The following is a 14,570-nucleotide window of genomic DNA, read 5'->3' on the forward strand; positions in this document are numbered from 1 at the left end:
CAGGGTTATCCTGTTTGTTTGTTAGGCTCACCTTGTCCAAAGGGGGCCTTCCTGGCCCCCGCATTACTCTGCCTCTTTGGACCTGTGGGGCATTTCCTAGCATGAATGAGAGGTGACACGTCCTGGGACAGCTCCAAGTTTACAGGCTCTCCTGGTCATCAGATACAATGGGGCCATCTGTTTCCCTGTAATCCCAGAGCCTCCTAAATGTAAAAGCAAAACCAGCAGGAAGTAGGGCCCAGTCAGAGAAGGAGAAGAATGGTGCAAAACAGGTGTTTGTGTGGCACTGGTGTCATTCAAGCAGCCTCCACGGGGTTCTATTTCCTGTAGTCAGCTGGACAAACCCGTCCTTTGGCTCCCCTGACCCTGCCTGGCTGGAAGCCATGGGTGCACAGTGGGACACTCTCGGATGGGGTCTGTGTTCAATGCTTAAGCCTCCTGTGCGCAAGCAGACCTCTGTGGGGCTAAACCCAGAGCCAGATGAGTGTCCGTCTGAAACCAGGCCAGAAACGGCTTGGGGAGAGCAGAGAGAATATCAGGAGCTGCTGAGGTCAACCAAAGAGGTCTCAGGAGAGAAATGCATTCTTCTTTCAGTCACATTTCTATTACCTATTATTTCCTTTTGTGACCTGCAGTTTATTTAAGGGCATTTTCATTTGTTTCGTGGCTTATTTTTTTCATTACTACTAAAAAGAAATCAATTTTGAACATGAAGTAACAAGCAGAGGAGTATACACATGTAGTTTTATTTTTTAAGTATGGAAAGAGTGCCCTGTGGTTCCTTGTATTTTATTTCCCCAAGTAGGTAGGGCCTTATGGTCTTGCCTTAAAATTGAGTGTTGCAGGGGCACCTGGCTCGCTCAGTTGGTAGAGCGTGCGACTCTTGATCTTGGGGTTGTAAGTTCAAGTCCCATGTTGGGACCTCTCCACCGTCTCCAACTTCCTTCCCCAGAGACAGCCACTGTTGTCACTTCTAGACCTTTTTCTTACACGTTTACATACATAAGCATGCTTTTTGTTTTTTACATCAAGAGGAATTACACCATATGTACTGGGCTACAGCTTACATTTTCCACTTGACAATGTATGTGAGGGGTTTCTTTTCTATGACAGCACATCTAGATCGAGACCCCATTCTACCGCTGTTCCACATTATGGCTATATTATATTTTATGTAATCATTTTTCAATGATAAACATAGAAACCTCCACTTTTTTTCCCCCTTTTAAGGCTGCAGTTCACCTCTTTCTTGGTACATCTTCTGATACATGTACAGATTTTTTTATAGACCTCCTATCTAGATGTTAAGCTGTTGCCACACAGGGCATGCGCATTTAAAGTTTTGATTACATAATGACGACTTGGTCTCCAGAAAGGCTGCACGTACTTGCATACTGGCCACTGTATTGTTAGTCTTGTAACATTTCTGCCAACCTGATGTAAGAACATTTGTATCCTCTTCTATTTTTTTTCAAGTTTACTGGCCAACTATTTCTTCAGTGAATTTCTTGCTAGGCTCTGTACTCATTTTTCTAATTGGTTACTTGCCATTTTCTTACTGATTTTGAAGAATTCTTTTATGTTGGATATTAAGCCTTTGTCTTATAGCTTAAACTGTATTTTTATTTCCTACTTTCTTGTTTATCCATTAGTTAAGTTAATGGTCTCTTCCATTCTTTTTATGTCGTGAAATCTTTTAGTACTTTTCTTTGTGGCTTCTGGGTTTGATGTCTTGTTTCCCCTAGCACAATGCTACTGAAGGATAGTTTCTGCTTTTCGTTTAACAGAGAAGGCAGTTCACTGAATTCTAGCAGAGTCTGGACTGGATCACAAGTATCTCTTGACTTGTTGGTCCAAGGGTTTTCCTACCAAGTCACATCAGTTCTCTGTTGTTACCAGTTTTCAACTTTGATTTCTTCCTCCCTCCCTCCTTTTGTCCTTCCCTCCTCACTCCTGCCTGCCTGCACAAGGTCTGTGTATTTTTTGCATGACAGGGAACAGAAATGAATCAACCATGGTTCCTGAATGCAAGAAGCTCAAAGTCTGTGTGTGTGTGTGCGTGTATGTGACGATGAGAACAGAAATTACATAAAACATAAAAATTTGGTTTCCTCATGGATAGGAAATCTGAAGAAAGCACACTGATGTGTTGGCAAGGAGGCTGGGTTTCCAAAAACAGTTTTTAGAGAGACGCTTTGGAGCTGGTGTCTGGTTACACAGGCACTAAGCGATGTTAACTAACAACACTACATTCCGCCTTCCTCATGGAGGTGCACGGGCCTCAGGCCTGCATGCATACTTTTGTGTTTTTATCATTTAGTAGTTCCCTGACATGTGGGTTTGTACGCTTGGCTTTGAGGTTTACAGGGACACACTGACCTGGTTTGCTCACCAGAGACATTAAGAAAACAAAGTCTACGGGTGCCTGGGTGGCTCAGTCGGTTAAGCATCTGACTTTAGCTCAGGTCACGGTCTTGCAGTTCATGAGTTCAGGCCTCGCACGGGGCTCTGTGCCAGCTCGGAGCCTGGAGCCTGCTTCAGATTCTGTGTCTCCCTCTCTCTCTTTGCCCCTCCTTGCTCACACTCTGTCTCTTTCTCTCTCAAAAGTAAATAAACATTTAAAAAAGAAAAAAAGAAAACGAACTCTAAAGTAAAAACATACCCTAATTGTAATAAAACTCAACAGTTGATAGAGTAATACGGTATTTGTGAGTGAATAAGTGAGGCCTCTATGACTCACAAAATTACTAGTCTGTAAAATGGAGCAAAACATCGTAAAATGATGACAGAACATTCTAAAGACGTGAAGTATCGCACAATAGGAAACAGTAAACCCACAGAGTACTCTGTGTCACCACTCACACGAGTTGAGCGAAATATCTGGACTGGGGGATTGAGCACTCGAGCCACTGGCTGGAACCACCGGATTAAAGACTAACATGAAGCCCAAGCACGCACACCCTGACTTCATGTCCCAGCCTCCCTCAGGAAGGTCCTACCAGAGCTCCATCTGTCAGGGTGCACCCGGAGAAGCGTTTTGCAAGAAACCCCTCAAAGTTAGTTGTTCTCTGAATAGCAAAAAGAAGCAATTTCACTTCAATTTCCTTGGCTCTGGTACGCATAATCTTGGCGAGTTCTGTCCTTCAAAACAAAGAGATAAACGCTGTCAGAAGAACTGATCATTCAAGATAGGGTAAAGTAAATGGCTGTAGCTTATATTAAAAAAACAGAAAGCATGTGGTCATTTCAAATCCTGAGGTCTGTCACGAACTAAGTTTAATGCTTGGGGAGCAGAAATACATATTCTAAATAAGAATTTTAAGGTAAAATTATCCACTAGTCAAAAAATAAATCAAGGATTTAAGGAGATTGATTTGGTTATACGGTCACTCTGATTTTTCTATCTTTCCATAATTTGTTAATAATATCCACAAAGCACTTACTCAGTATTTTATAAAAACGCATGCATTTTACACAATGGCACAAGCTGTCAATTACTGAATCACAAAGCTCCCTCTTCCAAACAGCTCAATAACCATCACTCCAACGAGAGAGCAGGAACCCTGGAAACACACGTGAGAGACCAGAACCCCCGTGTGAATAGTGACGTGTCCACGCTTCGGTGGTTCCCACCTGCGAAGCTTCTGTACCACTCCAGTGCGGTTTCAGGATGGGAGCCGCAAGGGAGCAGTTACCTGAGAGCTCTTAGTAAGTACTGGGCTATGATCATCTTCCCATACAAATAAATGGCAAGATGAAACAAAGAGCCTCTGAGATTACTTGAGAATTATGTGTCTGTAGGACGGTGGCCAAAATTCCAACAATGAAAGCCTGGCAGCAGCAGCAGCAGCAGCACCGGCATTAGCTGCTACAACGGATTTGTGGCGTTAGCTCACTCCCAGTTTCCTGCAGGCTTCACTTTTCAGAGTTAGTGTGCAAAAGTCACTGAACTGGATGCTGCAGAGAATCAGTCACCAATTTCTCAAGGAATTCGCTTTCTTGGCTAACCAGGACGTAGAAAGTGACAACCACAAGTGTCCTTAAATCAACATTGAAAGGTTATCTAAACCTATGACTGCAAATGTGCTTCTGAAAACAGCAGCCACATAGAACGTACAACACCTGGAGGGAACCCTAAGGTAAACTGTGGGCTCTGGGTGGTGAGGATGTGTCAATGCAGGTCCATCCATTCTAACAAATGCACATTTTGGTGGGGGATACGGGTAGCAGGGGGGCTATGCAGGGGCAGGAGCATATCAGAAACCTCCATATCTTCCTCTCAATTTTGCTGTGATCCTAAAATTACTCTGAAAAAATAAAGTCTATTAAAAAAACTGAAATCAACAGGCAAAATCCCTTAAGAAATCCCCCCACTGTGTTTAAACACAACTTAATTAAGCATACAACTTAATTGTACTCTATGATTTTAAGAAAGATGCCTACCATGAATTATTCTAAAGGTTGAGTTATGCTTAGACATGAGACTTTTTTTTTTTTTTTTAATTAGCCTGGAATTAATGTAATTGTGCACTGCGAGAAGGGCATAGATAATTAATAAAACCCAGTTACCGGGTGGTAACACTGTTGTGGTATAGCTGCAAATACAGAATAAAAAATTTTGACTACAGTTTTAGCTTTCTCATGGACACACAGATCTAACTTTCTTGGGTTTTAATTCATCAATATAAATGAGCTATCTGGCCCTGGGTGACATTCATAGAAACTGCAGACAGGATGAATGAGAGAAGGTCTTTAGAATGCTTAGAACATTCAGATGCTGATACTATGAACTATCCAAAAACTATAAAAACACTATTAAGGGCAGGAAATTTGTTCAACAAATATTTCCTGAGTGTCTACTATGTCAATGAGGTAGACACTAGCCCTGACCCTACAGAGCTACCTATGTAGCAAGTCAGAAAAGCAAAATGATGACGGATATATACACTGTATGCTGATATATGTGATGGAGACACAGGAGAAAATGTGGGGTGATGAGTAACACAGGGAAATCTGGTTGATGAGCCTTAAGCAGGTTAACTAGAAAAGGCAGAGTGTTCGAGGCAAGGGTTAGGCCAAAGGAAAGCGCTAGAGCAAAGACGGGAGCAGATGCAGCTGCTGTGTTATACATAAATTACTCGTGAGGGGAAAAACGAATGCTTTGGCTACAGGCTACTAGCCCAGGGCTCTCATGTACTCCTCTTCCCTTTTTTTTCTAGAAAAAAAAAAACATACATTCTCTCTCCTCTCGGATTGGAACTCTGAAGTTGAAGAAGTTGAAATACAGCCACGGCTGGAGTTTAGGGGTTGGTTTTGGGTATATAAAATCTGACTTTCAACAGGAAAAGGGTCTCCTAAAGGGAGAGAGTTCAGCACAGGAAAAGTTCTCATTAAAATGGTAGCTTTCAGTGGCGCGTGGGTGGCTCAGGCGGTTAAAGCGTCCGACGTTGGCTCAGGTCATGATCTCATGGTTTGTGAGTTCGAGCCCCGCATCGGGCTCTGTGCTGACAGCTCAGAGCCCGGAGCCTGCTTCGGATTCTCGGTCTCATTCTCTCTCTGCCCCTCCCCCACTTGTGCTCTGTCTCTCTCCGTCTCTCAGAAATCAATAAATGTTTAAAAAAAATGGTGACTTTCAAACGACAACAACAAAAGGTGGAAGTGGCACCCGATGCACGAGGCAACACGGAGCCCCTAGAGACCAGGGGATTGATTTCAATCGACCAATTTCAATTGATTTCAATTAACAGTAAAACCAGCCTAAAAACAGAATCTACCTTGTGACGTGGCAAAATTCTACTGCAATCCTCTCGGTCATGTACCACTCACGTGGAAACATACGGCCATATTTCTCCTCATAGTCCACGAGCTGGCGTTTTATCCAGGCATAGCGTCTGTCGATTTTGTCCAGCCAGGCAACCTTATTAGGAAGGGAGGGAACAAAAGCCACCCCGTGCTTAGAAGCAGTGTTGACAGTTTAAGGAAACAAGCAGAAACACAGAACCAAGAAAAACAAAACCAGTCTCTTTATTTCTCACAGTTTTAAAGAATCTAGGCTTCTTTTTCACTTGATCCAGAGGTACTTAACTTGGTCTACGATCAGACTTCAGGTGTCTGTAAATTTCCTGAAACTGCATGTACAGTTTTATGCATGGGTGCATTTTTCTGGTGAGAGGATCTGTAGCTCCCATTAATTTCTCCAAAGAGTCAGAGACGTCTGTCCAGTCAGCCCCTCACAGTTCAACCATCAACGTTTTAAGGCAGTAATACTAACAACATATAAATCAGCAGAGCATTTAATTTTCAATAAAATTCAAATGTAACATCTGATTTCACTTGGGTAATACTTACATCTTGGTTTTCTTGAAAAAGTACTAGATATTCTGACAGATGCTGTTTAATAAACTTTTTGATGATTTCCTGTTTGATTCTAGGGTCCAAAATATTAGCAACCAGACACGCATCTCGTAGGACGTTGCTGGGTCCTCCTGGCCTCTGGTAAGACAAACAACGCACACCAGTTCAAGGGCCAGAAACAACCTTTAAATCTCATGGCCTCTGACAGCTGCTACTTTTTATTCCTCTCTTGAAGTTATTATTGCTTCCACACTTAAGTCTTCTGCGAAGTGGATGGATATTTTAGTTACTTGTTACTCGATGAAAGAATTGTTAAGCTAGTCTGTAGTAGCCCATATAAAAGCTACTCTGTGAATCAGCAAGGAGACATTTTGGAAACAGGGTCAGCAATGGTCACAGGAAATTCTGCTTTCTGAATGCAAAAACTGAAATCACCTTGCTGAAGAGCTTTACATTTTTTTTTTTAAATGTTTTTTGAGAGAAAGAGAGAGAGAGAGAACACAAGTGGGAGAGGGGCAGAGAGAGAGGGAGACACAGAATCCAAAGCAGGCTTCATCCAGGCTCTGAGCTGTCAGCACAGAGTCTGATACGGGGTTCGACCCCACGGACTGAGAGATCATGCCTGAGCTGGAGTTGGACGCTTAAGTGACTGAGCCACCCAGGCGCCGCACCTTGCTGAAAAGCTTTAAAATTCAGAATGACACCAGTCTCACTCGACGTGTGCCACATCCCCTTGATTCCAACCTCAGATTCCTGTTCCCAGGTGCTTTATTTGTGCCAAACAGTGCAGTAGCATTTAAAATCTAAAACCAGGTTCCAAACCACCAGACTTGTTTTGCTGACAGTCAACTACTCAGACAGGTAACCAAAGGTAAATATTATGGTTTGGGCCTTTTGATCTGAAAAGCAAGAGAAGGGCTATCGAGGAGCCACACTCATACACCATGGTGGGAAGGCCTTTGTTCTTACTGAAAGCAATTTGACATGCTGAAGTTTTCTTTATAGTAGCTCACTGAATGAACATGGTTGGCTGAGTGAACTATAGCAAAAAGAACACTTGGAATCTACTCTTGGCTTGGCTAAACAGCTGTGTAGCTTTGGCACAGTTACTGAAACTCATCTGAAAAATGAATGAAAAAAATGGACTTCAATTAGGCGATGGCTGACGTTCTTCCAAATCTTCATGATTTTTTTTGGGTAAACTCTGTCCAGTGTATCTATCTCAACTGAAGTTCAAGAGTTTTGTAAGTGTTGGGGCGCCTGGGTGGCTCAGTCCATTAAACATCTGACTTGATTTCGGCTCAGGTCTTGATCTCATGGTTCATGGGTTCGAGCCCCGCGTCAGGCACTGTGCTGACAGGGCAGAGCCTGCTTGGATTCTCTCTCTGCCCCTTCCCTGCCTGCATTCTCTCTCCCTCTGTACCCTCTGTCTCTCTGCCCCTCCCCCACTTGTATTTTCTCTCTCTCTCTCTCTCTCTCTCTCTCAAAATAAACAAACTTACAGTTAAAAAAAAATCTCAATTTCTATTTGTGAAGTAGAAATAGCAACACAAGGCCTTTAAGAAAAGTCAACAGCCATTGAAAAGGAAAAAAGAAAACTTAGAAAAACTAAGTTACCCAGCTGCAGAAAAAGGAAGCAAGTTGTTAAAGAAAATCATTTGAACTTCATGTGGGGTTGAGAAAAAGACATAAAGTAGGTCATGATAGTTTCTTCTAAATAATAAAGCTGGTCTTCATTCATCTTTCTGAAACTTCTGGAAACTGGGCTAGATAGCAGAGCATATAGCAAAACAGACTTGGGACACTAAGAAGAGTCCGGTGCTTATAAGTTGTGAATATCTTACAATCCCTTTTTACAGGATTGCTTTCCAACATCCACATCCTACCGTTATATCAAGTGAAGAAAGAAAACAAAGTCCTGAAAGGAACATGTTCTACAAATAAAATATCTGATTACTAGAAGGCAGCCATAATATTTGCAGACATTAAAATCAAGAGCAGGTTTCCTATAGGAAGTCATCTACAAAGCTGGGGCAGCTACTTCCACCTACTTCCTAAGTTTCTTTTATGGAGCACAAAGAAAAATGATTAAGATATTTCCAGTTATTGAATTATAGAGCGGGTCCAGGAAACGTTCCTTGGCTCCGTAAATGAACATATATCCCCATCTCCACCCACCAAGTGCAGTGAGGAATGCTGCTTGCCTGTGTGTGCTTTGGTTCATTTGTGTTGAATAATTCCTTCTCCCGAAATAGCTCAAATAATAGAGAAAACAAGCTTCTGAAGGTTCTTCTCTCCCCAACACATGCAAAGCATTAAGATTACATCTGCTACAGTCTGAAAGATAGAGCTAAAAGCAGTTACCCAAGCACAATGACAGCCAAGTGAGGCAAGGCTTGTTATGGGAGAAGTGTAACCATAGCTCACGAGCGAAATACTGCGGGCTCCGCAGACACAACACAAACAGCCATGCCACCAGCGAGAGCTAACGGGATTAATCTGAAAGAACGGGATTCTGATCATTAAAAGTGAATCTCCTAACTGTGTCCCTCAGAGTTACATAAGCCTGCGGATGCTCCTCCCAGCTGTCTTTTCACCAAACTGAAACCAGCAAGTTATGTAACGATCCTAAAAAACACTGCGGCTTGAAGATTTTTTTCTTTTTTTTAACACAGCCATGAGAAAAAAGGAATTTACTGGGCAGACGAGATATTGGGTTTGACACACATTAAATTAAACCAAAATAAATCCTCACTTTTTGATGCTGGAAGAACACAGATGAAGATCAACATTGCTTTGGGAGAGTGAAAATCAGAGACGGTCTCACTGCCCTGAACCTTTAGCAAACAGACTCGTGGCAGCCAGCCAACACTTTTGGAATGGTAAAGGAAGAGTAACCGTAGCGAGTGTGAATCAGGCAAGAATGGTGATTATGTCTGACTAGAGGGAAAATGCAAAACAATACCTTGGTGCCCTGGGAAGGAAATGCTTCTTCAAAATCGGCCAGGATTTGCTGTCCTAACTCAGTCTGGGCGGCTTTCACTCTGGAGGGAAAAGAGAACATGTCATTGCCTGGTGTAATTATCATAGATCCATAAGTAATTATGCAAAGATCGATAAGGGTCAGAACTGTAGAAGTCTTTAGAGATCGTCAGGGAAGTGGGGAGGTGTGGCTAAATAAGAGAGGTCACATACTAGTTAGTGGCAGGTTTATGACCAGGACCCAGTCACTGGATTTATTCTCGTGATGGATTTTCTATATCCCAAAGTTCTTCGAGGCCACCCCCGACCTGGTGTGGGGTAGTATATGTTAATCTTTATAAAGTGTCATCAGGGGGTAGTTATGCTGTGGGAAAATGCTCTGTTATAATGCCCAATCCAATAGAAATTCATGTTGGATTACCGCTACAATTTCTCTCGTGCTCCTTGTGGTACAGAATGCAGGAGGGCTCCATGTTGCCTCAGAAATGTTTTTTTCAACCCTGAAACCAACACCAGGATCCTAAGTTTTAACAAAAAAAAACGAAAAGAATGTTTTCTAAAGGAAAAAGGAAAAAGATCCGAAAGATAAAATGAGCTACCACTTGGGAGTGAAGGCCAACTGAAGGAAGAGGAAGTTCACTCAGAAGACTGATGGACAACAAAAACGAGTTCGAAAGAGGGATGCGGTCAGGACTTAACCTGGTGGTCTGCACGTATACCGGGAGCTCAAGAAATACTTGTCGGCTTCAATGAGAGGAGGATGGAGAAGCGGCCAGGAGGAGAAAGGAATGGCGTGTCAGCACCTCCTGCAACGATCACATCCTGTCCCAGCCGCCAGGAGTTGGATGCCTCGCACCAGCCATTCCCCCAGAGCTGGACTGCCCTGAGCCCGAGGCAAATATTTCACCTTTGCTAAAAGCACCATAAAATAGTGTTCTTCCTTTTTTGGTCTCCACCCTGTTGCTTTGGAATTAACTTTGTAAAGTTTCTAGAAATAGTGAACAGCTCAAAACCACAATTTCTTTGGCTATTCAGCTGTGCCTGGCAACCTACTGAGAATTTTTTTTTTTTTTAAATGAGAGGACAGGCAGGACCCCAAACAATCTGTTTTTTTTCTGTGGCAGAGTAAGTATGCTTTATTCCACATTCTTTCCAGGGCTTTTCCACTATCTTCAAGATTTTTAAAACCATTCCTGTAAGTGGGTTTGCAGCCTCTTTAGTTGCTCAGTGACAGAGATAAGGCTATTATTACTGGGACGGCCCCCAAATCACAATCAGGGCCCGCCGTCCAGAGTTGCCCAACAGACAATGGGAAACATGCCTTGAGTATGAGGTCTGACAGGAGAGAAGAGAACCTGCTTTTGTAAAACTGTACCTCAAAGTCTTGTGACTCCACATAACGGGCCAGGCAGACAGCCTCCCCTGGCGCCAGGTCACAAGACAGAGGCAGCTTCCAGAGCCTCAGGCCCCGCTGTTCCTGTTTGCCTTTTGGCAGCACACAGACAGCCCCGGTTCCCTCCTGAGCCACAGGGACAATCCCTGGAGGCGAAGCTCCACCCCAAGTCAGGGACACTCATGTCATATTCTCAGGGCTCCTGAGCATCTCAGTGACACAAAGGTCCCAGCTCTGCCTCTTTCACCCCTCCCACCCCATCATCCCCAAACTCCACATTCTTGCCGGGGTGCCTGAAAAGACCAACGGAGCCTATGATAAGGCCTGGTGCTCCCAGAGCGCAGAAGAGAGGGGAAGAACCACGGTGTGATTTGTAGACCCCCTAGCCATTTTCTCCAATCCAGTTTCAAAGTCACGTCTTAGGAGCGCAGACCTAGCTGTGCCACCAGTGAGCCACATGTAAATACGTCATGTCCCCAGCACGGGCCACAACTAGGGAGTTGTGAAGTAAGAGGGTGGGATGCAGGCCTGTACCGGATGCCTTCTGCTGTCCTCTCCAGGACTGACTGCTGCCCAGCGCCCACCTTTCCAGCGCCAGTGGGCTCGGCAGGCACCTTCACAGGGGGCTGCAAGTTGGATGTGGAATTAATGCTGGAGCACAAGAATAGGCTTCGGAGCATAAATGTTTCCAAGCACAGTTTCTGAAGCGTCCAGCAGTGACTCAGATGAAAGAGCAACCATCTCCCTTACTGATACTAATGATGGTATCTATAATCCCAAACCACGATTCCATGCATTTTCAGGGTGAGATGTAATATAGTCTTTATGCTCAGTTGTCTAAACAGGATCCTAGAAAGCAGTCAACCCTAAGAGAACATATCCTGGGCCTAACTCGTTCCTCTTCTAATGATGAAAGTAAGTTCCGTAAAAAGAGAGACTGGCTGAGACTCTGTTGGCAGAAAAGAGTTGAACTACCATGATTTTCATAAAAACGGCTAGGAAATTTACCTACAACTAACAGAGGACAGAAATTTACCTACAACTAACAGAGAATAGGGTAAATAAAAATTCCTCCTGGTATCCAAGTAAGCTCAGTCTGCTACGGTGGTGACAACTCGGTGTTGATCACTTAGGCAACAAAGGAGTCACCGTGCTGATCAGAAAGGAAGGTCAACCAAATGACTTCTAGTACCCTCCACACCATCTGATGAAGGGTTGCTCAAAGGTGACCTTTGCACACTGGGTGGTAGCAGAAGGATACAGTAAATTATAAAAATTATTTAGACATCTGTGGATAAAGTAACCCTGACGCTTCCATTACCTTGTCAACGGCTGTCCCAAAGAAAACACCCTGGGCACTTCACAATAAGCTGACCTCCCAAAGTCTGCACTGGACAGAACGGTTAATTAAGTTAGTCAGATGCTCTATTTCCAAACAGACAGGCTCTGTAAAGAATCCCACCCCAGAATCAGAGTGATTCAGTGGGACAATTTGAGATCGTCAAGCACAGCCCTTGTACTTTTGAAACTGAAGTTCTTTCAGAAAGAACTTGTCAAAGTCACACAGTCAGACCTTTTCATTTTCCAATTTCTCTCATTGCTACACCATGCGACACCCCCTCTCCCCAACCTGCCAAGTATCTCTCTCATATAAAAAGTAAGTTATAGTCCTCTACGATATTTTTTTTAGCTCAAGGGTTTTACAGGTTTCAGGAGAATGCAAGAATCTTCTACTCTTTCTCAGGAAGTATCGACTGATTACTAGAAACAGTTGCTTTCGTGGATATTCTTGAACCAGGAAGCTTGAAATATAAAGATGATATTAAAAAAAATCTTTCCTTCAATGCTACATTAATATTTAAGCATTTTCTAGAAGGGTGGCTGGAAGAAACAGGTATATTCAAATCAAGGTCCATGAACTTCATATTTCAAACATACAGGCAAAGGTCACAACCTTTCATGCGACTTCTGCGATTTACAGACAGCAAGCTATTAAACTGGAGAAACTAAAGCAACACATAGGGTGTAACTCTGCTGCTTTCCCCCTTCCCCACAAACAGCTACTTCTATCATTTCCAGATGGTTCCACCATCACTTATGTAAACATAAGGGAGGAGAATTCACCAGAAATGATGCTAAAAATAAGAAATCTGGACTTTCCTCAAACTTTTAGTACCTCTTGAAAAACAATTGTAGTCAAGCACTGAAAACAAGAGATTTCTCCTCCTGTGTTGTTTTTGGTGTTACTTAATAGCACATATTCTGTATCACCAACACAAAAGTTTTGCAAACGGAAGCTGCAAAATGAACTAAAAGAAAAATAAATCCTCCTGTGTTTGCAGCAATCCTACGTGATAATGAATGGCAGAAGCCCTGAAATATACTACTAGAATGTTAGATTTTCTCTTTTTGAAGAGAATGTCTTACAACAGTGATCACAAAGTTCCTTCAAATGTATAAAACCACCTCTGTGAAAAACGTTAAAAAGAAGAGTCCTAAAAGAGTGCATCCTCTTGTAGGTCTTGTTTGTCCCTACAGACAATTAGGAATAGAATTCAGTTCTGCCGTATTTCTGCCATCGACAATGCCCACCCAAGGGGCACCTTGGGTGGGCATCTGACTCTTGATTTTGGCTCAGGTCGTGATTCCACGGTTTGGGATCAAGCCCTGTGTCGGGCTCTATGCTGAGTGTGGAGCCTGCTTAGGACTCACTCTCTCACTCTCTCTCACTCTCTCTCTCTCTCTCTCTCCCCTGCCTGTACTCACTCTAGCTCTCCCTAAAAGAATTAAAGCAACAAGAACAAACAATGCTTATCCAACACAACCAACTGGTAACCAATCCCTCCACACATCTCCTTGACCTCATGGCCACTGTCTTGGTAAGGTTCTTATCTTTTCTAGGCTAGAACATAGTCTCAATCTCCAGTCCTTTGTGCCTATAATCCATCAGACTTTTACAAAACACAAATGAGATCATGCCTCTCCCCGCTTAAGATTTTTCACTGTCCACAAAATAAAGGGCTCTTTAGCATGGCATATAAAATCTGACCCTACCTACCTACGTAGCCTTTCACACTCCATTGTCTCCCAAAGCATCATGATGTTCTCTCTCTCTCTCTCTCTCTCCTATTGTTCCTCCTCTCTTCTTGTCTTGGTGGTAAGATCCTACCTATTCCTCAAGACCAGATGCAAACTGAACTCTTCTGTCACTACTGCCCTCAGCCCCCAAAGGCGGAATCTTTCAATTCCTCTTCTGAGGTCCTGCTATTCCTTGTACAGTATCTACCAGTTTTGTTATATGCACGCTACACTAAAATTTTCTACTAATGTCTCTCTTTTCCTCACAACAATGGTGAACTCGTTGAGGGCAGAGCATATGTATTTCTTACTTTGTGCCTTCAGTACCCCAGCATGGGGCCTAGGATATAGAAAGTCCATAGTATATATCCTTTAGGTAAATGAAGGACAGAATAAAGTGAATTGGGAAAAAGATCAACTCTGGATTGTCACGAGGGTAAAGGGAGGGGATAGTGCCTTCCCTTCTCCTTTTCCATCCCCTGAGCACAAGTCTGCCTTCTCCATCCAAGCTTCCTTCTTTCTGGCAGCTCCTAAGGACCGGTTTGTCTGCTCCCTTGGCTACTTTGTGACCCCAGGGTGATATGGCGACCGGCCAGTTCTAAGTGTGAAGGAGTTAGGAAGGATGGGGGAAAGGGTGGCGATTTCCCTAGTATTCTGCCAAGTTTGGTTCTTCCATTCCCTAACGGTTCTGTGGCATTGCCACTAGAAGACGGCACACTGAGTACCTGCTGCGATCTCCCCTTCTGCCCCAAATCCTTAGACA

At 43.3% G+C, this 14,570-nt stretch overlaps 1 protein-coding gene across 1 annotated transcript in view; it reads right to left on the reverse strand.

The window, feature by feature from the left end:
• VPS53 (VPS53 subunit of GARP complex) overlaps window positions 1-14,570 on the reverse strand; it is a 137,763-nt gene that overhangs the window by 75,520 nt on the left and 47,673 nt on the right. The window contains exons 8-11 of the mRNA XM_025916500.2: window positions 9,320-9,398; window positions 6,349-6,492; window positions 5,775-5,917; window positions 3,000-3,141 (exon numbers count right to left, since the gene is read on the reverse strand). Coding sequence (XP_025772285.1) covers window positions 3,000-3,141; window positions 5,775-5,917; window positions 6,349-6,492; window positions 9,320-9,398 — 508 coding nt within the window. The remainder of the gene's footprint in view (window positions 1-2,999; window positions 3,142-5,774; window positions 5,918-6,348; window positions 6,493-9,319; window positions 9,399-14,570) is intronic.

Source organism: Puma concolor, chromosome E1 (assembly GCF_028749965.1).
Source record: "Puma concolor isolate L17-30 chromosome E1, mPumCon1.1.hap2, whole genome shotgun sequence".
Classification (NCBI taxonomy): Eukaryota; Metazoa; Chordata; class Mammalia; order Carnivora; family Felidae; genus Puma; species Puma concolor.